At 42.7% G+C, this 24,395-nt stretch overlaps 1 protein-coding gene across 1 annotated transcript in view; it reads right to left on the bottom strand.

The window, feature by feature from the left end:
- The window catches only part of LVRN (laeverin), a 147,796-nt gene that overhangs the window by 85,589 nt on the left and 37,812 nt on the right, over window positions 1-24,395 (bottom strand). The window contains exons 2-4 of the mRNA XM_088477703.1: window positions 22,841-22,983; window positions 15,030-15,169; window positions 6,070-6,196 (exon numbers count right to left, since the gene is read on the bottom strand). Of these exons, the coding sequence (XP_088333829.1) occupies window positions 6,070-6,196; window positions 15,030-15,169; window positions 22,841-22,983 (410 nt within the window). The remainder of the gene's footprint in view (window positions 1-6,069; window positions 6,197-15,029; window positions 15,170-22,840; window positions 22,984-24,395) is intronic.

Here is a 24,395-nt window from a genome sequence, read left to right as displayed (position 1 = left end):
TACAGAGACCTTGCTTGCCTGCTCTGACATCTGCTGCAGCTCTCTCCACAGGAGACTGTACAGTACATCGAGAGTGATACCCCCGTAACCCACCCCCTCTATCTTTTCCTTTCAAGTAATGGCTATCTGTCTATTCTCTTCTCCACCTTTGTGTTGCTGTCAAATAACTTTGCAGCTTTATTCACTTATTTCCTATCCTTTGACAGGTATGTAGTCAGGAAGCCGGTGGCCTAAATGCCGACCACCGGCTTCCCGACTGTGAAATCCCGGCATGGGACTAATGATAGGCGTCTGAATACCAACGCCTATCATCAGCCCCACGCCGAAATCCCAACGCCCGGCATACCGAACGTAGGTAAGCCGGGCGTTGGGATCTGTTAGCCGCTGGGGGGTTAGGTTTAGGAACTGCCGGGGGGGACTTAGGGTTAGGCACCCCCGTGGGAGGGTTAGGATTAGGCTTGGGGAAGGGGGGTGTTAGGGTCAGGCACCCCTGGGGGGAGGATAGGGTTAGGCACCCCCCCCAGGAGGGCTAGGTTTAGGGTGTGGAGAGGGGGTTTAGGTTTAGGCACTAGGGGGGGAGTTTAGGATTACGCAATCGGGGGGGAGGTTAGGCACCTCTCTGGGATCTTCATCTGCCGGACTTCCGGCGTCGGTATTTCATCCGCTGGGCTTAGGTCCGGCGGTATGTCATACCGATTCCCTTTGACATGTCTACTCTAATACTAGGTGATTTTAAAATTCCCAGTGACATCCTCTGCACTGTAAATTCAGCCATTCAACACTGTCCTTTCACTTAAAAAGCAGACATACTTCATTTCTCTAATATAAACCCATTCTTCTAACCTCTGTTGCCTCTTTACCACCTTTAATTTGTTTCTCTGCCCACCTGCAGCTCTTCCCCCTCCCTCACTTACGGTTGATTATTTTCCTAGTCTAGCCACATGGCCGGCAGACTTATTATTAGGACTACTGCGGCTCCAGGGGTGGGGCTGCAGCACAGTCCAAAATTCAAATAGGGGAGCCACACCACCTGCCACGGAGTCCCAGCCATCTACGTTTGGCAGCATTTGAAATGGCAGTTGGTGTAGTTCCCCTGTTTGAATTTTGGACTGTGCTGCAGCCCCACCCCTGGAGCCGCCACTGAATTATGCCCCCACAACTAAATTAATGCACTCTTACAAATGAACCAAACCCCTTGCTCTTGTTTCATCTGTAATATTTTCTAATTAGAATGTAAGCACCCTCATGAGCAGGGCCCACCTTATCTTTACTGTTCTACATTTATTATGTCTACATTGTATTGTTTTAGGTATCTTCTGTTTTACTAACTGTCTGGCACTAAGACGCCTTACAAATCAATAATAATAAGGACGTTTCTTTGCCAATGCACAATATAACAACATGCTTATCTCTTCTTTTTTCATTATTTATATAAATAAGCATTAGGTTTTATTACTTTTGCTAATCTTTCAAACTGTTACAATAATGAAGTTTTGAATACAAATAGATATATCTTGTGGTATCTACCAGTTTGCTAGATGTCTGATGGAAATACTAAGCTGTCTTAAATAACATAATTAGCATAATAGATGTAAACTATTTACAGCATATAGGAACTTTCAATATAACATATGTATGAATAATTGTATACATGTACTGTATGCTAAACTGGCATTAATGTTGAACTCTCTATAAGCGAATGTCCTGCCGCTATGGGTTTTTATGCATAGCTGGGGAAAAATCAGATATTATCTAATCATCCAAATTGGCTAAATAAGTGTAAAACAATTCTATTTGGCTGCAAAATGTACATATAAATCTAGAGCACTAAGGGCCATATTCAAGTTGAGGCGAAAAGTTCGAGGTCGGACTTTTCGCCATCATCGTCGTTTTAGGAAGGGATAAAGTATCGGGCGCATGTCCGCTTATCCCCGTATTCAATTAGGAATCAGCGGAAACGGGACTCGGCAGAAAGGTAAGTATTGTAAAGTCCTGTCACTTTAGGGGAAATCAGCCTGTCACCCCCAAAAGATGGTCTGACATGGGGCATCACTATGGGTACCCCCGATTTGGCTTGCTGAAGGTAGTCAGGGTTTTTAAATAGCTGCAGCAGGTGTATAAATGTGCCTGTGAAGAAGTGGTGAAGAATAGCATTTATCTTTTTTTGGGGAGAAAAATAACTAGTCCCATCAAATGTGGGGTACATGAAAATGGGTGCAAGCATATTTTTAAGTCCCTAAAATGATTTTTAAAAATTCTTCAAAAATGCACCTGCAGCTACCAGCCGCATTCTAGAAAACACCTGCCGCATACATAGGGAACCCCCCTGAGGCTATTTCGCTAGTTTTTAAGTTTGTTCCCCAACATTTTTTTTACCACCCCCAAAATGAAAGTATCTTTTTTGGGGTGTCCTGAGAAATTTTGTAAATTTTTTTTTTACACAGATTACATTTAAGGGACATTGCCAAGGCTGCAGGCTATTTATTTTTATTCTGCACCCCAAAACCCCAATTCTGCATTTTTTTTGCCACCTAAACAGTGATGAAAACTTATCCCCATTTTCTTTACAAAGACTTTTTGCACCTGCGAAAAGTCTTTGTAATTGAATATGGGGATAAGTGAAACTGGCGAAAATGACATCATCGGTGATAAATTATCACCGATAATGGACTTTTCGTCTCTAACTGAATATGGCCCTAAGTTTTTAAACTCACCTGATATATGTCGGCTGAGGTCTATTTCAGCCATATAAAGTCAATTAAAATGAAAGGAAAGGCACTTAAAACATCTCGCTTGCATAAACACTGTGGTTTATTATCAATAATCAGCAATGTTTCCGGCTCACACTTTGGACCTGATTCAGACCCACTCGCAAGCGTCCACTTGCTCGTTCGCGGCCGACATTTCCAATCTGCGCATGCGTATGCATCCCAATGAGCGTGCATGAACCACTGCGAGTGGTCTCGTAGGGCTCGCTCACTCAGCATAGACAGCCCATCTGAATGAGTGACAGGAGAGGCCGTTTGTGGGTGATAACGGGCAGGGCACTACGGGGGAGTGGAGGTGCGAAAGCAGGCGTGCCTGAGTGTTGCAACGCTGTTGCAGAGGCATGCATAATTAAAAAGCAGCGTCATAGTTCACGTCACTTGGTGGAATTTCACACTGAAGTGCTCGCAGTGCTTGCGGCAGGGTATAGTCAACCTTTAAGCACTGCGAGCACATTCGATGGTGCTCAATGTACCATTGTTTTTAGGCACTTCCAGGAGATGACGTACGCAAGTGGGCATTTTAAGAATGGATGGTGGGCATCTACATACACGAAGTGATCGCACGCCAAGACATACTGGGCGTGCTTATGTCTTGCCTTGCGATCGCTTGCCTTGCTGGGTGTGTGCCAGATTTGCATAAGCTGTAAGCGAGCGATCGCATCTTGCGCCTGGGTCTGAATCAGGTCCTTTGTCCTTTCTCAAACTTGTTTGCACCGTCCGTAACATGGCTGATCATTGCTAATAAACCACAGTGTTATTGCAGTCGAGACGTTTGGAGTGCTGTTACTTTCTCTTAAATTGACTCTTATTCATTTGTTTTGGCACCCGACTGGACATAGATTTATTTCTTCTTTGGAGTACCTCCGCCAGCTTGCCTTCTTCCCATAATGCATTGTGGTGCCATCTCCTCGGTAAATGAGGCACTATCATCCAGTTGTCAACATGGTGTAAAAGAAAATGGGATTCATCAGACCAGGCCATCTTCTTCCATTGCTCCATGATCCAGTTCTGATGGTCACGTGCCCACTGTAGGCGCTTTGTTGGTAAACAGGGGTCAGCATGGGCACTATGACTGGTCTGTGGCTACACAGCCTCAAACGCATCAAGCTGTGATGCACTGTGTGTCCTGACAACTTTATAGCAATTTGTGCTACAGTAGCTCTTCTGCGGGATAGTACTAGGTGGGCTAGCCCTAGCTCCTCATGCTCATCAATGAGTCTTGGGCACCCGGTTCACTGGTTGTCCATCCTTTGCCCACTTTTTGTGGGTACTAACTACTGCATTCCAGGAACACCCTACAACACCTGCCAATTTGGAGATGTTCTGACCCAACCATCACTATTTGGCCATTGTCAAAGTTGCTCAGATGCTTACGCTTGCCCAGTTCTCCTGATCTAAGACATCAACTTCAAGAACCAATTGTTCACTGCTGCCTAATATTTTCCACCACTTGACAGGGACCATTGTAACGAGATAGTCAATGTTATTCACTACACCTGTCAGTGATTTTAATGGCTGATAAGTGTATTTATGCTGCCAGACTGCAGGAGAAAAGTTACGATAAAACATTAATATACAACTAGTGATTGCATTATCATTCGTGGACATGAACACAGTGTGATAGGGATGTATCAACACATAAAGGGGTCTGTGTGCAGATTTTCTGGTCCCTTCTCCCCTAAAATATGTACAGAAGATATGGCACATATGCAGAAGGTAGCTAAGACTGTCAATGCTAATACAAATGACATCAAGGTACAAAGAAAACCATCAAACAGAGCATTAAGGTGCAGAGATTGTGGTCTCACTGACACTCGACACAAGAACCTACAACCACTATTAATGTATATAGAACTTTTATTGTTTCTTTTAGGAGCAGAGTGGCACCATCTATACAAATTTAGTTTTCACATACAACATAGAGCAGAGCTGTTCTCAACCACTTCTGAAGTGGAGGGTTTGGGCTCACACAAGAGTGGAGAAAGCAGCCCACATGCTGTATGGTAAAGATTAATCCCATTATCGTGTGTTTACTGTATGTGCTCACTCCTCTACCATACATGCCAGAAAGGGGCCAAACTGCTAAAAGGAAGTGAATATGGATGAATGAGGGAAAATGTACCACACTTCCCTACATATTTCTCTTAGCATATATGTGTTTATTAATATAATACTTATAACAAAGATTTTAAAAATGTTGCAATTAAGCAAAAACATCTGTCCCTTGCATTTTAAATCTATCTTAAAAAAGTGCTAGAGATGCTACAAACTGTCATTCAACCTAGATGGCATATCTACGAACAGTCCCAATGGGCTAATTAGGATTTGATTTCGATTTTCCATGGTTTAGAAAATTGTGTGGTGAAAAAATTATTTAACATTTATGGCCGTATTCAATTCGAAGCGAAAAGCCGTTTTCACCCATTTTTTTGCGAAAATTTAGCCTGAAAATGTATCTTCGTATTCAATTCCAGTCCGTTTTCGCCTATGCAAAAAGTCAATGCACTGAAATAGGTGAAACTTTTTCTCCACAGAATAGCAGGAGAACAAAAGTGTAAAATCTATATTTTGGGGTGCAGATGTTGGGAGACCACTCAGAACCCTTGGTACACCCTCCCTAAAGGACAATGCAACCCAAAAAAAAAAAAAAAAAAAATTCCAGGAACACCCCAAAAGACACCTTTGAAATTTAGTAAAAATAATAAAAGTGGGGGACAACTTCAAAAGCTAGCAAAGTAAGCTTCTGGGGGTGCTCTAAGAAGGGGCCAAGTGTTTTGGGGATTGCAGGTGCTTCTATGACAGAGGAATTTCACTTTTTATAAAACTTCACTTTGGAGACATTAAAATATGCTAGTACCCATTTTCAAGCACCCCAAATTTGAAGGAACTACTAATTTGCTCCAAAAAACACTGCTTTATACCATTCTTCCACACTTTAACTAAGATGCTAATGGCAAGCAATTACCACCACTTAAGTACCCTAACTAGTTCAATTAGGGATAATACTAAACTACCATAATGATTTCCAAAGTCAGAACATCTTTTTCTGGGGTACAGAGTGATTCCCCCAATTCATTCTGAACTTTTCGCCTGTTTCACATTTGCCAGGTCCCGTTTTCGCCTGTTTGGCAATTGTAAACAGAGTACATCGGGAGTGCGCACAAAAAGTTTTTGCGTCCAAAACACGCGAAGGCGGCGAAAAGTCAGGCAGGCGGAACTTTCTCGCCGATGCGAAACTAATTGAATACGGCCCTATATTTGAAACGTCTTTTTAAAGCAATGAAAAATTTGTAATGCTCACCTGTTTTTTGCAGAGGATATGTGACGTTTAATAAATCCTCCATAAATGAAAGAATTGGCCCTGCGATACCCAGAGCAAAGTCTGCGTATCCTTTCTGTACAACTTCCTTCCGGGCCCAAACACGTATCTAAAGCAATGTAACAAGAGAATGTTAGATCCATTATTGCAAACAGAGCACGAGTTCCTCTGAAACCAAATAGCAATTTACACCAAAGAAGCTTAATAATCTCCTCAAAGAAGAAGTAGTATAAAGATTAAAGAACCTCATTGGTTGATAAGGATACATAGGCATGTCTATGATAGTGCAGGGCGGGAATCACCTTTTTTCCTTTCTAACCTTTCTTGTGTTACTGAAATGTACTGTATTATGAAAGGGCATGTGCACATGATATATAAAGACAATGGATTGTTAAGTTCTCATGAGGTACATTAAGTTAACAATAATAATAATAACAATAAAAAGGAAAATCTGTGGAACCTGGTGCACAAGAAAGAGGCACAGAAACATGGCTGTTGACAATTTAATGAGAGTAAATACTCTTTTGGTAGGTGAGGACACAATGGGGCTGATTCTGAGTCACAAGCAAAGTAGCTGTTATTAAAGCTTGATTTACTACCTTATGCTAATGCGAGAATTCTTTCAACTCATACTTGCCTACTCTCCCAGAACAGCCAGGAGGCGTCCGATAATTGAGTGGTGCTCCCAGCTGCCTGGAAGAGTGGACAAGTCTGCCTCTCGCCCACAGCCGCCCACTTACCAAGTGAAGTAGGCGGTCCAGATAGCAGATGACGCGATTCACTCTGAATTGCATAATCGTAGCCATGTCCTCCACTATACAATGCTGGTAATCTTGTGGCGGCATGTTTGACATCATGGCCACGCCCCTGCACCTTGCTCATAACTCCCCCCATGCCACGCCCACCAGAACCACAACCCTTCCTACTGTGCTGACCTATGTTTCTAACAAATGTTTCAACTAACCTGTTCATGCACAAGTGGAAACCTGTGCTGCCCATTGATTATACAACAGGTAATCTCGGCATTGTGTAGCATTGGCGGGGCCACAATGATGCAATCGGAAGGTCAGCCCCCTGCTCTGCCCCCAACGCTGAGTCATGTCCCCACCACGCCCCCCTTATGCTGCGGCACACCAAGCACCCCGTAGTGTTGACCTGGCTGTCCCCTCCCAGGGGGCAGCCAGAATGTTGGCAAGTATGGCTTACGCTGGTGTAAGCCCACAATGATAGTGATGAGAGCTATTTCCACAAGCATATGGACAGGGGTTGTGCAGCAACATAGATGCGTGCAACTGTGCATACAGGCAAATTTTTGGTTTATTTCCATGCATGCAATGCGGAAGCAAATGCCATTCAAATTTGCATTGCTGAGGTGTGTATTTGGGTGGAGTGAGGGCCTTGCACTGAGAAGTGTGTCTAGTTTTGTAAAAATGAAAAAACTAAATTTTAATTTGCAGAGGGAAATGTTTTAAATGAAATAGAGGGAGGACTTTAGGGGCACTCTATGCTGTACAAATAACAACAGGAATGCAGCACTGGTAGAATAAGGCACTCTATGCTGTACAAATGACAACAGGAATGCAGCATTGGTAGATTAAGGCACTCTGGACCTCATTCAGAGTCGGTCGCAAGCGCCGATGCGCTCATAACCGACTCGATGGTTAGTCCTGCGCATGCGCAGCGGCCGCACTGCACGTGTGCAAGCCCCGGAGCGACAGAGAAACTCTGTCGCTCCGGAGCTCGCTACCAAAGGGGCGGCTGTCGATATTGATCGACAGCTGGCCCCGTTTGGTAGGCGGGCCGGGGGAGTGGATTCCAAAACAGAGGCATTCCTTTACGAATGGGCGGCCGCACTGACATCATCAGTGATGTCAGTGGGGATCTTCGTGCTCCATCAGAGCAGAAAGCTCCCTAGGGCTTACGAGTGTCCAGACCCAACCTTAGGGTCTGGTCGTAAGCCCCGATGGTCGCGATGGTGATCACCATCGCGACCATCAACCTGGTCGGTCATTAAGCTGTGGGTGGTAACCCACAGCTTAACGATCGACAAGGAGGCGGTCATTCAGGATGCAAGCGGCCGCCCTGATTCAGTGCGACCGCTTGCAGCTAAAGACCGCCTTTGAATGAGGTCCTCTATGCTGTACAAATAACAACAAGAATGCAGTACTGGTAGATTAAGGCACTCTATGCTGTACAAATAACAACAGGAATGCAGCACTGGTAGATTAAGGCACTCTATGCTGTACAAATGACAACAGGAATGCAGCACTGGTAGATTAAGGCACTCTGGACCTCATTCAGAGTCGGTCGCAAGCGCCGATGCGCTCGTAACCGACTCGATGGTTAGTCCTGCGCACGAGCAGCGGCCGCACTGCGCAAGCCCTGGAGGGACAGAGAAACTCTGTCGCTCCGGAGCTCGCTACCAAAGGGGCGGCAGTCGATGTTGATCGACAGCTGGCCCCGCTTGGTAGGTGGGCCGGGGGGGGTGGTTTCCAAAACGGAGGCATTCCTTTACGAATGGGCGGCCGCACTGACATCATCAGTGATGTCAGTGGGGAGCTTCCTGCTCCATCAGAGCAGAAAGCTCCCTGGGGCATACGAGTGCCCAGACCCAACCATAGGATCTGCTCATAAGCCCCGATGGTCGCGATGGTGATCACCATTGCGACCATCAACCTGGTCGGTCATTAAGCTGTGGGTGGCAACCCACAACTTAACGATCGACAAGGAGGCGGTCGTTCAGGATGCAAGCGGCCGCCCTCATTCAGAGCGACCACTTGCAACTAAAGACCGCCTCTGAATGAGGTCCTCTATGCTGTACAAATAACAACAGGAATGCAGTACTGGTAGATTAAGGCACTCTATGCTGTACAAATAACAACAGGAATGCAGCATTGGTAGATTAAGGCACTCTATGCTGTACAAATAACAACAGGAATGCAGCACTGGTAGATTAAGGCACTCTATGCTGTACAAATAACAACAGGAATGCAGCATTGGTAGATTAAGGCACTCTATGCTGTACAAATAACAACAGGAATGCAGCACTGGTAGATTAAGGCACTCTATGCTGTACAAATAACAACAGGAATGCAGCATTGGTAGATTAAGGCACTCTATGCTGTACAAATAACAACAGGAATGCAGCACTGGTAGATTAAGGCACTCTATGCTGTACAAATAACAACAGGAATGCAGCATTGGTAGATTAAGGCACTCTATGCTGTACAAATAACAACAGGAATGCAGCATTGGTAGATTAAGGCACTCTATGCTGTACAAATAACAACAGGAATGCAGCACTGGTAGATTAAGGCACTCTATGCTGTACAAATAACAACAGGAATGCAGCACTGGTAGATTAAGGCACTCTATGCTGTACAAATAACAACAGGAATGCAGTACTGGTAGATTAAGGCACTCTATGCTGTACAAATAACAACAGGAATGCAGCACTGGTAGATTAAGGCACTCTATGCTGTACAAATAACAACAGGAATGCAGCATTGGTAGATTAAGGCACTCTATGCTGTACAAATAACAACAGGAATGCAGTACTGGTAGATTAAGGCACTCTATGCTGTACAAATAACAACAGGAATGCAGCACTGGTAGATTAAGGCACTCTATGCTGTACAAATAACAACAGGAATGCAGTACTGGTAGATTAAGGCACTCTATGCTGTACAAATAACAACAGGAATGCAGCACTGGTAGATTAAGGCACTCTATGCTGTACAAATAACAACAGGAATGCAGTACTGGTAGATTAAGGCACTCTATGCTGTACAAATAACAACAGGAATGCAGCACTGGTAGATTAAGGCACTCTATGCTGTACAAATAACAACAGGAATGCAGCATTGGTAGAATAAGGCCCTCTATGCTGTACAAATAACAACAGGAATGCAGCACTGGTAGAATAAGGCACTCTATGCTGTACAAATAACAACAGGAATGCAGCACTGGTAGAATAAGGCACTCTATGCTGTACAAATAACAACAGGAATGCAGCATTGGTAGAATAAGGCACTCTATGCTGTACATATAACAACAGGAATGCAGCACTGGTAGAATAAGGCACTCTATGCTGTACAAATAACAACAGGAATGCAGCACTGGTAGAATAAGGCACTCTATGCTGTACAAATAACAACAGGAATGCAGCATTGGTAGAATAAGGCCCTCTATGCTGTACAAATAACAACAGGAATGCAGCACTGGTAGAATAAGGCACTCTATGCTGTACAAATAACAACAGGAATGCAGCACTGGTAGATTAAGGCACTCTATGCTGTACAAATAACAACAGGAATGCAGCACTGGTAGAATAAGGCACTCTATGCTGTACAAATAACAACAGGAATGCAGCACTGGTAGAATAAGGCACTCTATGCTGGGCGGTAAAGTTTACAATTATTTTAGCTCTGCAAAAATCTTGAATTTTGCACAACCTGACAGTTGTCATCTCACACTTTAATGGAATAAACTGTACAACTTCCTATTACAGGTTGAGTCTCCCATATCCAAATACTCAGAAATAGGGAATATTCAGAAATACAGAATTATTTTAGCATGACTGAGATAATGAAACTTTTTATTTTTGATGGTTCAATGTACACAAACTTTGTCTAAGGCACAAAATATTAAAATATTGTATAAAATTACCTTCAGGCTGTGTGTATAAGGTGTATATGAAACATAAATTAATTTCATTTCTGTAGACAAACTTTGCTTGAGCCACATAATTATTGAAAATATTGTATACAATGACCTGCAGGCTGTGTGTATAAGGTGTATATAACACACAAATGCATTCGGTTGTATATTTGGGTCCCATTCCCAAGATATTTAATTATAATGTGCAAATATTCCAAAATACGGAATATTTTCCGTTATCCAAAAACCCCTGGTCCCAAGCATTTTGGATATGGGAGACTCAACCTGTACTTCACCCAGTGTACAAGAAGCTACAAACACACAATATCCACGCACTCTCCCCTACAGTATGAGTGTAGGGTAGGCATACACCATAATGTGCGATTTGGAGATAATCTAGGTCACAAAAATGAAAAACCAAGGTGTTTTGTGGTGTGCATCCTGTGCAATTCCTAATGAGGCCCACCGCTAGCAAAGAGGTCACCAAACCCAGACGCATCAAGCTTCTCTGCTATACAAGAACTTTAAACATCATAGACAAATAAGGCAGAAACCACTGAAAGTTTGTATTTTAAAAATATCAAAATGTAATACTAACGTTTTTGTTTTACTTCTCTAGTTGTAATTTTTCATAAAGACATTGAAAATCTTACTGTTACAAACTTAAGAAAGAAAGGCCTTTTTCTGCGTTACAGACGGGCTCAGACTGGCCCACAGGGGTACAGGGAAATCCCCCGGTGGGCCCCACAGCCTGAGGGCCCACCTCCTCCTATAGGGATCAGGTTTAAGACTGTGCACTTGAACTATACATATGTTACATTATACTACACAGGACTATGATGTATTTACTATATAATATATACTGTATACATTTTTAAGGGGACCAGTCCATGCATTCTCTAATGGTTAGCCAAGCCTCAGTGGAGGCTGGTCACACCCCCTCTGGAGGCTGGCCACACCCCTAAGTATGGGCCCCTATCACTGCATTCCCCCAGTGGGCTCTTCGTGCCCAGTCCGACACTGGTAACAGATGTAAGTATGAGACACTTCACTGCCTGAGTACATTGAAAAACTTGGAGAGGGAACAGTGATGCCGTCTGTCTTCCTGCATCCCCTGCACTACACTTGTACTGCTATGAGAGAGATCATGAGTAGTTGCAGAACTACTGCCGTTGTATGGTGAACTGCAGCTAAGGGCTTCCAACAACCTCTTGGAGCCCCTACCCACTGCAAGCTTTGGAATGGGGATACTTCTGTCACTGGTGTGAGATGCTGAGTTACAATCCACTCTGTACTATAACATATTGAATTCCATTTTTTTCATTTTTATTTTAAATATAAATTTTACTTTTCATTTTTAGTTGTGGTTTTGGGGGTCTAGTTACTAAGCAGTGTTAGGAGACAGAGTGATAACCGATAAGGTGGCAGCCAATCAGCTCACAACTGTCAAACACAGCCTGTGAGATGACAGTTGGGAGCTGATAGCTGGGACCTTACCACTTTTCACTCTGTCTCCTAACACTTCTTAGTAAATAGACCCCTTAGTCATCTTTTGTTCTGATATCCTGTGTTTGTGCTGGTCCACATAAATCAATCAACCAGCAAATCACAATTCTGCAGTTTTCAAATTATTCTCATAGAATTAAAGATTGCAATGGTTGCTGAAAATGTCTTTTTAAAATAAATATTTTCCACAAAGTTTTCACCCTGGAGCACGTGAGTACATCCGCATGTGGGTTTTCTAGTATGAAATAGTGATTTAATCACTGAAAGCATCTTTGTGAAATTACAAAGTTCTAAGCAAGTAGATTATAGAGAACACAGAGGTGGTTATTTACAAAAATCACACAACTTAATTTAGCTAATCGAGAACAATAACTATTTACATGTTAATAGAGAACAAAATTGCTTGAAATGATCTTTTGTTTAGCTTATTAAATGTAAAAAGAAATATCTACAATATGAAAAGTAAAACGTGTCCTATATAAAAGCGAACATTCAGACTTCAGAAATGCTTTTCCTGTGCTAATTTACAACATTAACATCTGCCTTCGGTATGGCTGCCTTATGAGAGTTTTTATTACTATGGTATTTAAAGGAGACGTTTAGCAATATTCTGATTACTGCACTCAACATTCTGCTCTTTGTAAGACAGACATGAAGATTTCCATTGCTTTGATGCATGTGCTCTTCTCTGTTTCATCTCTATGCCCTCCAGAGTATCCTGATTTTTATGGCTTCATCTTACAACCAATGTCAACATTTCAGCACAAACTGTACAAAAGCACAGTAATATTTTCACTAAGCGGACCTGTCTGGCGGAGGGCAGAGTGCTTCCCAAATGAAGAGAAACAGGACATCACTTATATAACAGCACTTCACATACGCTTAGGGGATAGCCAGTAAAGTATGATGGGTGCATGCCTGTGTACATGTAACTGCCGTTAGGGATAGGGTTAGGGTTAGACACTAGGGGGGAAATTATGCTGGGTACACACTTAACGATGTGTACCTAGCCCATGTCTTGTGCGGCGGGTCCATGACTTGTACACATTTGCCGATGCCGGGAGTGACGGCGCGACAGCGGGGGCCATGCTGCATTTGGCAACATGGCCCCGCTGACGTTATCGACCATTGGACATGCATTTAGGAGCGCGTATCGTCAGCAACATAGCGGGTACACACTGCCTGATGTGGAAACTATGTTGTCCGATCCGATAGTGGGTACCCAGCTTTAGGTTTAGGCTGTGCAGAATGGGGGATTAGGGTTAGACTGTGGGGAAAGGGGTTAGGCTCTGGGGAGGGGTGTTAGGGTAAGGCTATGGGAAGGGGGTTAGGTTTAGGCTGTGGGGATGGGGGGTTAGGGTTAGGCTATGGGGAGGGGGGTTAGGGTAAGGATGTGGGGATGGGGTTAGGGGTAGGGTTCTAACATGTTGACACATTTCATCAGTGTCTACATGATGAATACTAACATGGTCAATGTCGACATTATGACCATGTCGACATGATATTAACTTTATGATTGTCGACACATCATACCACATCTATGAATTTAAACTAATTCATAGAATTACAAAAGTGATCATATAATTCCTCTTATACAGGTTGAGTCTCCCATATCCAAAATGCTTGGGACCAGGAGTATTTTGGATAACGGAATATCCCGTATTTTGGAATATTTGCAAATCATAATGAGATATCTTGGGAATGGGACCCAAATATACACACAGAATGCATTCATGTATTTTATACACCTTATACACACAGCCTGCCGGTAACTTTATACAATATTTTAAATAATTTTGTGGCTCAAACAAAGTTTGTGTACATACATAAAATTCAGTTATGTTTCTATACACCTTATACACACAGCCTGAAGGTAATTTTATACAATATTTTTAATAATTTGTGTCTAGCCAAAAAAATTCTGTATTTCGGAATATTCCATATTTGGGAATATTTGGATATGGGAGACTCAACTTGTAATCTAATGTTTTCTCCTCTCTCCTCATCATGTGCAACAGGCTGCTCAGGGGCCACAAGTGAACCACTGGGACTTCATATGCTGTCCCCAGTTCCTTCCTGCTTTATTATCAGATTGTTGCAACCTATAACACTTGGAATCTCTGTAAATGTATAGTTTTTACTTATTGCTGGGATTAAGGCTAATGCGTGAACATTATAAAACGCTGAAGGCCACCCGTGTTGCAGCTGAAGTGTACCAGTTTGCCTATCACTGGTAAAGTATATGTATAAATTATGTGAACAGCATACAATTATATACTGTATGATATAAAATCTACATACTGTAATTGGCCTTTATAACTGGATTTCCCCGGCACCCTGCACACACTGTATAGTGTTTCCTTAATTCTCAAGGACTTTTTTTTGTGCTATTTAAATTTCTTCCATTCTTATTGGAGTCTTTTACTTTAAGTGGGTGCTTCATCATATTCTGTATTATTAATACATTTGTTACCTAAACAACTGTTTCTTATTCTGATGAAGCGAGGGGGAAAGACAAGGATGAGGATAATGCTAAGAGAGTGTCATGGAAAGCTTTAAAGAAGACGTGATTGGTCTGAAAACAATATGGCATGCTAATATCGACGCCTGTGGTAACGATTCTTTGTTCTCATCATGGAGAGACATCAATCAATGTGATTGGACTGATATGAAATGTTACTGCATCACAATCTTAATTCCTGACTGTGTTAGTGCTTTATAAGAGCCAGTAGATGATAAAAATAAGCTTGGCTACATGGTTAAGTGATTTGTTTTACCTCAGTGCCCCTCTCAGTCGTTTTGACGTAATCAAAGTCGCATACTACAAAAGCAGTTATATAGGTCGACATTTTCAGTGTGGTATTAAATGTGGTAACAGTCCATTTAGTTCCATTTACGTCTTCTCTTTCGGACTCAGCTAGAGAAAAATTAATTCATTTTAGTACAGAAACATTCAAACAGATTTAATACAGGCACTGAATGTAAATTCTCATGTAGACCAGCCTTTGAACATTAATTCATGTAGTGAATCCACACAGATACAGATGCATACAGATTTTTATAGCGTTTTGAATACTGATCTTCTGTAGTACTGTGGCAGGCAGGTCTTACTGATTGAGCAACTACCATATTTTTTGCTTACATGTCTCATGTCTTGAATAGTAAGGTTTTATGAGACACTAGTGTACTTTAGAGAATTATACATAGGGAGCAGCATTTTACTGGCTCTATAATACTGATTTTCCCTATTGGACAAAGAGCACTTGCCATCTGAGTTACCAACGTCTAGTGGATAGCTACACCCTCGGCACTGATATTCAGGATGTACGCTCTTTCTACCAAATATTTTTAGGAAGAATATAAACTCAATTTCTTATTACGTTTATAAAGGTAAATTACTTAAAGGGGTCGGGGCACTACCTGCTTTGAAAAGCTCATTACAGTATTTAATAATCTTAACAACCCTTATTCTTATGTATCTGCAATAGAACGGTGTCTACTCCTCTCTCTGATAACTATTCCTGATGCCCAAGGCTCTATTGCCGATCTACAGATGACCGATGGTCTGCAATGCATACTATTTCTGCAAACAAAACCAGCGTCTTCAGCTCTTGGAAGGGAGGTAATGATGTTCTACCCCTTTATGTATAAATAGCAGATATACTAATTAATAAGGTAATTATCCCCTCTAAAGAACACGTCAACTTTTTATTTATTTATTATTATTATTATTATTATTTAGTAGTAGGTTATTTATTGTCTATTAACCTTCTACTCAGCAGTCCTGATCCAAAGAATTAGTCAGGGTAACGAGGAAAGAGGTGCTGCGGCAATTATAAACTACCCAGAAGCATAAACAGTCCATGATGCTGGTGAAGGGGACTGGCGGTGTCAGCTATACACTCTCACACCTGGGTGCTAGGCTGCCCATAAGAATTCTTGGCCCTCAGACAAATTTTGATCCTGGGTCCCCCTCTCCTTGACAGATGAGTTTGCTCATCCTCTTCAATTTTCAAAACAAGTCAGCACTTATATGTTATGTAAGGTGAACCACCTCCAGGCACCAAGCATCAATCTTCTGTCAACTACTGCGCATTCCAGGACAAACCAAGCTATGTAGCTCCTCTGCATACTGACATTGTTGCACCTGCGCAGCGTCATTAGAAGACTTGCGACCCGAAACCTGCAGGAAGCCATGATTGTTATGGCATAACGGAGTAGTTTAACTGCATCCCCACCACCCGTGCAAGCCCGGCGCCCAATGCTGCAGTCTGATCAGCCTAATGGTCAATCATGCGCTGGTTGGTTGGCTCTGGACCCTCGAGAGAGGGTCCTTGACTTGTGGTGGCTCTCCCTTTAATCCGGCTCTGCAGTGTACACTTTGCTGTAGGCTGAGGGAAAGGTATATATCCCTTTCAGTAGCCGTACCTGGAAGTGATGTGGACTGAGGGCGGAATTGCAGTTTCCTGCCCACACAGTCCACCAAAAAAACAAAGTTGGCCTCTCGCAGGCTCGCATCACTCGCCACGCTTCGGGCTCGGTGGCTCGCTACGCTCGCTACAAGGTTATATTCCCCCTCTATGCTCACATTGGACACTGGCTGATGACGTCAAGGTACAGAAATTGAAGGGGATCTATCCACTTCCAGGCGGAGCCTAGGTTGCATAAAGGATGATCTGACACTGAGATGGATATAGCGAGTGCCCATAAGGGGAATTTTGCCACAGATGAAGGCGGACAAAGGCCTGTAAATTATGATTTAAAGTAAGTTGTCCAGCAAATGGTAATGAAGGGAAAGTTTCTTTAGTTAAACATATAGGGGGGAGAATGGCTGAGCATGAGGTTTAAAGCCTTACACTTCATTAAAACACTCATTTAGAATATAGGGTCTTAGACTTAATTCCCATTATATATACACTTACTATAAATTGTGATTTTAGCAGCACAACTTAAAACAAGCTATGGAGGACCAGATATGTCACTAGGTACTTACAACTCAATGTGGGGGAGGGGCCACACATTACACGGTCTAATACCGAAGTAGTTATATATCATTACCATAGACACTGACAAACTCCGAACACCATCACCCAGTCCATGCCTAACACACAAAGCAATTGCCCAACCAGGTACCATTGATCCGCCTCCTCCCTCCGCTACTGTGTGACATTAACATACTAGGGGCCTGATTCAGTATGGGTCGCAACTGCAATAGCGATTATGCACGCAGACTGCGAAGATATGCTAATCCTCTGCGATCGCTATGCTGTCACAGAACAACATAAGGACGCCCACCTTACCTTACACACATCCGTAATACTTAGCAAAACTACAAAACCATCGGTAACATCGAGTACCATCGCAGTCTCACGCACACTTGCACAAGCTCTGACCTTACTCAGGAATTGATAACCTTGTTGCACGCAGTGAGTACACAAGCTACGCATGGCATTGCAGTGGATAATTTATTCACGCCGCTGTAACAGCGTTCAGACGCACTGGCACTCCTGCGTGTCGCCGACCACCCCCCATCACCATCCCCAACTGTACTTCCTGTCAATCACTCTGAGGTGGGTCTTCGTAGCCACTGCGATCGCAGTCCCGATCGCAGTGGAGTGTTTACGCACGCGTACAGCAATGCATCTGCAGAACGCAACAATCGGCTGTTTGCGCGCCTAATCGCAGGTCCTTGCTGAATCAGGCCCTAGGTGGGGCCTCAGTGCAGTATCAGCTGCAGGTGGCAGGTGCTTTTGGGATGAGCAGGACCCCTCTGACCTGCTGGGACACCTCCTGGGGTACCATGTTGGTGCACAGTTGGTCTTGATTTTCTGCCTTCAGATTAGTTTAATTAACTAGACTGTACATGCCCTGTTACATCTGTTAATAAATACATTGTTTTTTGGTTTGTTTGTAGTTTACTTTCTTCTGTAACAAAAAGGGATGTAGTTATAATCCCAGTGGTCTGGATGCTGGCGCTCAGAATGCCGGCGCTGGAATCCCGACACCTGTCAGAACCCCGTTACCAGCATCCAGACCGCTGACATCCCAACGGTAAGTATTTGGGTTAGGGGAAGGGTTAGGGTTAGGCTGCTGGGGGGAGGGTTAGGTTTAGGCTACGGGGGGAGGATTAGGATTAGAATATGGGGAGGGGGGTTAGGTTTAGGCTGCGGGGAGGGGTTAGGTTTAGTGGTAGGGTTAGATACTTACCTGTAGGAGTTGGGTATGTAACCCTGTTGGGATGCCGGGGTCGGGATCCTGAGCACCAGCATCCTGTACCCAACCCAAAAATAAAACACTTTTGAAAAAATAAATAAATAACTCAAGCTCTTTGAGAGTTAATATAAAACAAATTTGGGTGGTACAATAAATCCAAGTATACTTGGAAAACAACAGAACAAATGAAATCTGCACAAACCATTAAACAAACCAATTTTTGTTATGATGGTATAATAAATGGGTCAGTCTGCACCTCATTACTGTTGTGCGTTTAAAGAAAATAACTGAGAGCACATGTTGACGCTCCTCCAATGAGTCACTGTTTTGTTTTGTTTGTCTTAATTATACAGAAATTGATGACAGCATTGATAATACTTACTCTTATAATTGACTGGCATAGCTGAGCCTAGCCCTTTGTTTATAACTTGTATCATTTTTGTATTTACAGTATGCAACAAAAACTATTTAACATTGAAAATGTGGTGAACAACTTCAATGTAATTAAGTTTAACTTTGCTTGTGGGAAGAATGATTAGGGTACAGTGGTTTTGTGCAGATTTCATTTGTTCCGTGGTTTTGCTGACTTCCGTTAGTACTTTTTAGCTATGTATTTATATAATAAGGCAGAATTGTTTATTTCCCTTCTCTTTGGATACAAAACAAAATCTGCTTCTCACTGTAAATGTATCATAAGAAGAGAGCACAGGAAACTAAGATTATTCTAAGAATAAGTGAAACAAGTAAAATCAAGTTACTTTTACTTAGAGAGTATAGTCATTTAGCTAGCAGCGCACGTGTGTGACTAGAGCAGGCAGCGTCCCAAATGCCCTGCTGGAGCTCCAGACTGCAGATGCCAGAGGAAGTGGGTATATGGTAATTGGAACCAATAAATTCCGCCATCATGGTTAACATTTTTTAGTAAAAACAAGGAATTTAGCAGAAGTGATTATATGATTGACATTGACACACTGAAAGTGCACTAAGGGCCTGATTCAGCAAGGAACGCAGATGCACGCACCTGTCTGCTGCGAAAATATGCAAATCAATGCATACGCACGGAGACAGCAGCATAAGATGCAGGCGGCCAGCACTATATTAAGCCGCCCATCTATCTTTACTCACAGCCTGATTGGTAAGCATCTGTAACATCGAGAACCATTGGACCCATCAGCATAATAGTGGTTCACCTGACCTGCCGCAGGATCTTGGCAACTTCCTGTGTGCACGGAATCTCATCACTGCGTGTGGCACAGCATTGGCTAATTTATGCATGCCCCTAAAATGGCGTCCCAACACACAGGCACGCCTGCGTTCACCCAACCACCCCCGTCACCACCCACAAACGGCACTTTCTGTCAATCACTTTTTCCTGGGTCTGTGTATTCACTGCACTCGCTTTTGTGGACACAGTGAGCGGTTTGCGCACTGCGACCCAGATGCATGCACAGACTGTGAACATCTGCCGTTTGCGTGCGTCTGCATCCGTGCATTCCTTGCTGAATCAAGCTCTATATTCCTGCATTGTGTTGATTCCCAGAGCAACAGAAACAGCAACTCTGCCTGATGGTATAAAAAACATGGCGAAAAGTAGAATTATTTAGAGTTGCAGGAGGTATGATCCAATAAATGAAAGTCACAGGAATCAAGGGGTAAATTTACTAAGCGTCGGTTTTAAAACTGAAGGCTATAGACACGTTGTAGCTGTTTCTGTCTAAAAAATGTGTATTTACTATCGGTTTGTTTTTAGTGTCAATTGAAAACCAAAGGCTATGTCAGTGGGTTTTATCTTCGGTTTTGACATTTCGGATGAGAATTTTTGACAAAACCGACCAAAAATATACCACAAATAGACCAACACTTAATGGTGGTTTTCTATAGGCTAAAACATACCACATGCAATTTCTACATCACAAGCCCCCCTATAAAACCGCCTTCACCAGAACAAACATTGCCCCATGGTGAGGGTGTAGTTTGGTGGTTGGAGGTAGTAGGTGAGAGGTGATTTTTTAGAGAAGTTTGATGAGTTTTATGCCGATTTCTGAAAGTAGTCTTATTTTATGTCTGGTGTCATTTTTTTGCATCTTGTCAGTGTTTATTAAGCCGGGCAGACACTAGACCAGCAGTGGCCTCCTTTGGCTCTTGACCCACATTCGGCTCTTCCATTGTTCTGATGCGGCTCCCCAGACTGATACGGACTGCCTCCTCTGAAAGGCGTGCAGCTGTCCATAGGAGGCTCATCCTTTGTTTCAGGAGTCTGCTTCGCTCCGGAGGCATGTGTGGGCAACATGGTGACGGTTTTGCCGCAAAGAGAAGGTGGAGCAACTTGTGACTGAACCTGCAGCCAGCGAGAAGGATGTGGTCACAGATGCCAGAGCCTAACTACATGACACAGACAGTCCAGAACAAGGTATGAGCTGTTTCTTTTTGTTTTTTTCTTTTCATTTTATTTGTGACATGAAGGGGGATGGAGTGGCCCTTGGAGTGGGAGGGAGCATCGAGGAAGATGGCTGGACTTGGGTGGCTCGGGGAGAGAGGACTGGGGGGGGGCTGCTGGTGTGACACATGAGGGTCTGCTGTTGTGACACATGAGGGGGTGTATTTTATGTGGATTTCAGGGGCTTATCTAGAGGCTTATCCTGCACCCATAGTCCTAAACTTAACTCTTGGTAGTGCTGCTTTGCAGCGCCGAGCCGACGCTGCAGAGCAGCAAAAATCACTGGGAAAATGGCGGCGACCATTTTCCCAGTGACTTGCACATGCACAGTACTACTGTCCCTGGGAAAACATTGTGGGCACCATTTTCCCGGAGACCTGCGCATGCGCAGTAGATTCTGGCACTAAGCCAGAATCTACAGTGCACCATGGGGCCCCCGGAGAGAGGATGGGGCCCACACAGAGTATGCACGCAGGCCCCCTCCTCTCATAAATCACCCCAGGTGGATCTCTGTTTTACAATGTTTTTTATGTTGTTCTGGCTTTTTCTTTCCCTCTTTCCCACAGTTACCTCCACTCGGATTGTGTGCATACATTTTTACATGCTCCTACAAACAACATACCAGGGGCGTAGCCTATCTGCCACAAGGCCATGCCTTTTTGTACTTGCGCCTTCGGCACGCGCTTGATCTCTGCTCTTTCACATACCTTCAGCTATCTTTGAGGTCTTTGCCTCTGACTGGTTGGCCACCCTTGCACTAGATGATATGTCGTCCGATCTGGCGGATCAGATGATATATTGTCCACATCGGCGACTGTGAACCCGATATGTCATTGATGTAGCGCACTCACGCACATGGCCAGCGGCATGCAGGTCCAACGGCCGGTAACGTCAGTGGGGGCTATGCTGCCGAATACAGCATGACTCTCCGCTGTTGCGCCATCGCTCCCAGCATCGGCAAGTGTGTATGCACTTGCTGATGCCTGGACCCCCGGCGGGTCCCGCCGCACGATAGATCGGCTGGGTACACATCATTAAATGTGTACCCAGCTAGAGTGTGTGCCTGTGGTGTGTTTGTGTGGAGTGTAGTGTTAGTGTAAGTTTTATTTTTCAGTGTTTGTCTTTTATTTTCTATTTGTTATTCGTATAGATGAAGGGGGAGAGGAGAAGGATCAGAGAGGACCCACTGACACAAACTCTGAGGACCCATCCCCAGCCTCACTTCCTAAATGGAAAAGATAATGTCCAATTATTTGCTGACATTAGGCTTACATTTCAGCATACTTCCCATTAAAATGATTATTTATGTATTGGTTCTGTAAAAAAAAAGTTAACTCGTCAAACAATATATTTTGTAAAGGTACACCAAATGTTATACTGTTATGTGCAATGTTTCACAAAAAGGGGACTATTTATCATTAAACATTTCCTGAAAACAGCCATTTTTGGGTGGTAAATGCATATATTACATACCCCTCAGAAAGTACTACGGAGGGGTCCCTCCATTGTCATCCGCAAATGCAGCCCATATGTTTCTATGGTGTCTGTTGTGCTGGAGAATTTACCAAATTCCAGAATACAAATCATTCTGGAGCTTGGCCCCGATAGGCTACAACCATCTCTAGATTAGTAGTCTATTATTTAGGCGGGTTGGCTGTCATTTAGTGGTCTGTTTACAAACTATTGTTTAAGAAATCTGTGGTTTGTATAGTTGGCTATGTAAAATAATCAATAGTTGGTCCGATATTTTAAATTCAGTCCTTTTGGTCAGTTTCTGCCGTTTTTGCCTTTAGTAAGTGGGCGATTGCAAAACCGATGGAAATCACTCCAGAAAAACAAACTGACGCTTAGTAAATTTACTCCCAAAACCTTTTGATACAATAGCACTTTTCTTGATCTCAGAAACATAAAGCATTTCTTATATAAATAGAAATTTACCTATTACTGGCATATTGGAAAGAGCCACATAGCTTGAGTTGTGGACAATTCTGATATTAAAAGTTGCCTTAAGTGCAGGTTCATCGAAGCATGGGTAAACTGTCCTTGCAGATGCTGGCTCCAGCTCTGATCCAATCAGGACCCTGTGAATAGAAATTGAGGATGAATATTGTAAGCAGTGGGACCAAGATCTCATGTATCATCTTGTACATTCCTTAGATATAAGGTACGAAGATTTTAACAGGTGTATAATATTTTGGTTATATGACCAGTAAAGATGCAGTTCTTCCTCCCTACTTTAATATTCATGTCTCATATGTTGAACATAGCCACAAAGCTTTTTTTGTGTATGTGTATTATGTATATATTGTACTTGTTCACATTGATTATCTACGGTGGTTTGGATTGGTATGTTTTAAGTAACTGAATGTGCATATTGGTGCCTACTTGGAATATTTATCCTAGCTTTGCACCTTAATATAATTGACTGACAAAGAAAGCTTATTCTCTGGGAACGTTTCATGCACAGCATTTGTTTTTATGCTTTATGTACTTATTTGTTGGAGTAATTGGAGTTTTGATGTGCACAATCCATCTTCATTCCCTTGCTGTTTGGAAGTGTGCTTCTAGTAGCTACATATTTATTTTATTTGTTGTGCCTAAATACATCCAGGCTGAATAATACATTAAATATATGCTTCCCAAAGAAAAGATCACATGTAAGCAAACAAAGGATTAATGTACTTTGATGAAGGAGACACATATGTTTCAGGGCCTGCTTTCTGTTACCTTATCTGATTACTTTCTCAGTGATACCCTGTTGCCACAAAAGATCCGTCAACTCTTTCTCATTGTCCAGCTGATTTCCAAAGACCATAAAAGCTTGCCAAAAATTCCTATATTTGGGTCACTCCAAGTCCAGTGTATAATCCTTATGGGAAGCGTAATAGACCAAAGCAATACATTCCATAACCCATGTTTAACAAGTCCTCTGTATAAATGTGTAACAACTGGAACTAGGTAGATAATATACCAATGACATATACAGTACTTGCAAGAAACCTATATGGTAAGGTACCTCCCAGGGACTCTATTTAACATCACCATGTTTCATATGTATTTGTGTATAACATGGAACTATAAATAATGTTTATGTCTACTATGTTCCACAATATACTTAGAATATATTTCTAGAACCTGTTATTAGAGCTGTACATGGACAATAGTGCAATAAACAGGATGTAAAACTAGTTGGTTTACCAGCACACATTTTCTCATGATGTCACAGATAACGAGTGTTTCGACAAGGTTAAAACTAATTGATTGATTTTAGAAATTCTGAGGTTTTGGAGATCAGTTTTCTAATTATTAATTGCACATACTTTCTAGTCTTCTCCAGGCAGCAGATAAGACAATAGAGTATGTAATTCTTGTGCTGATGTGTTAGATTTCTATAACATTTTAAAGAGACTGGTTTGCATTGTTATTTCTGTTTGTTTCAGTTTGTTTCTGTAAGCGTTGTGAATTTTAAATGTATTAAATCCAATGTACTGTA

The sequence above is a fragment of the Taudactylus pleione genome, unplaced genomic scaffold (genome assembly GCF_031769625.1).
Source record: "Taudactylus pleione unplaced genomic scaffold, aTauple2 ptg000202l, whole genome shotgun sequence".
Lineage (NCBI taxonomy): Eukaryota > Metazoa > Chordata > Amphibia > Anura > Myobatrachidae > Taudactylus > Taudactylus pleione.
The sequence above is the reverse complement of the archived record's forward strand: the minus strand, read 5'-3'. Positions and strand labels throughout refer to the sequence as shown.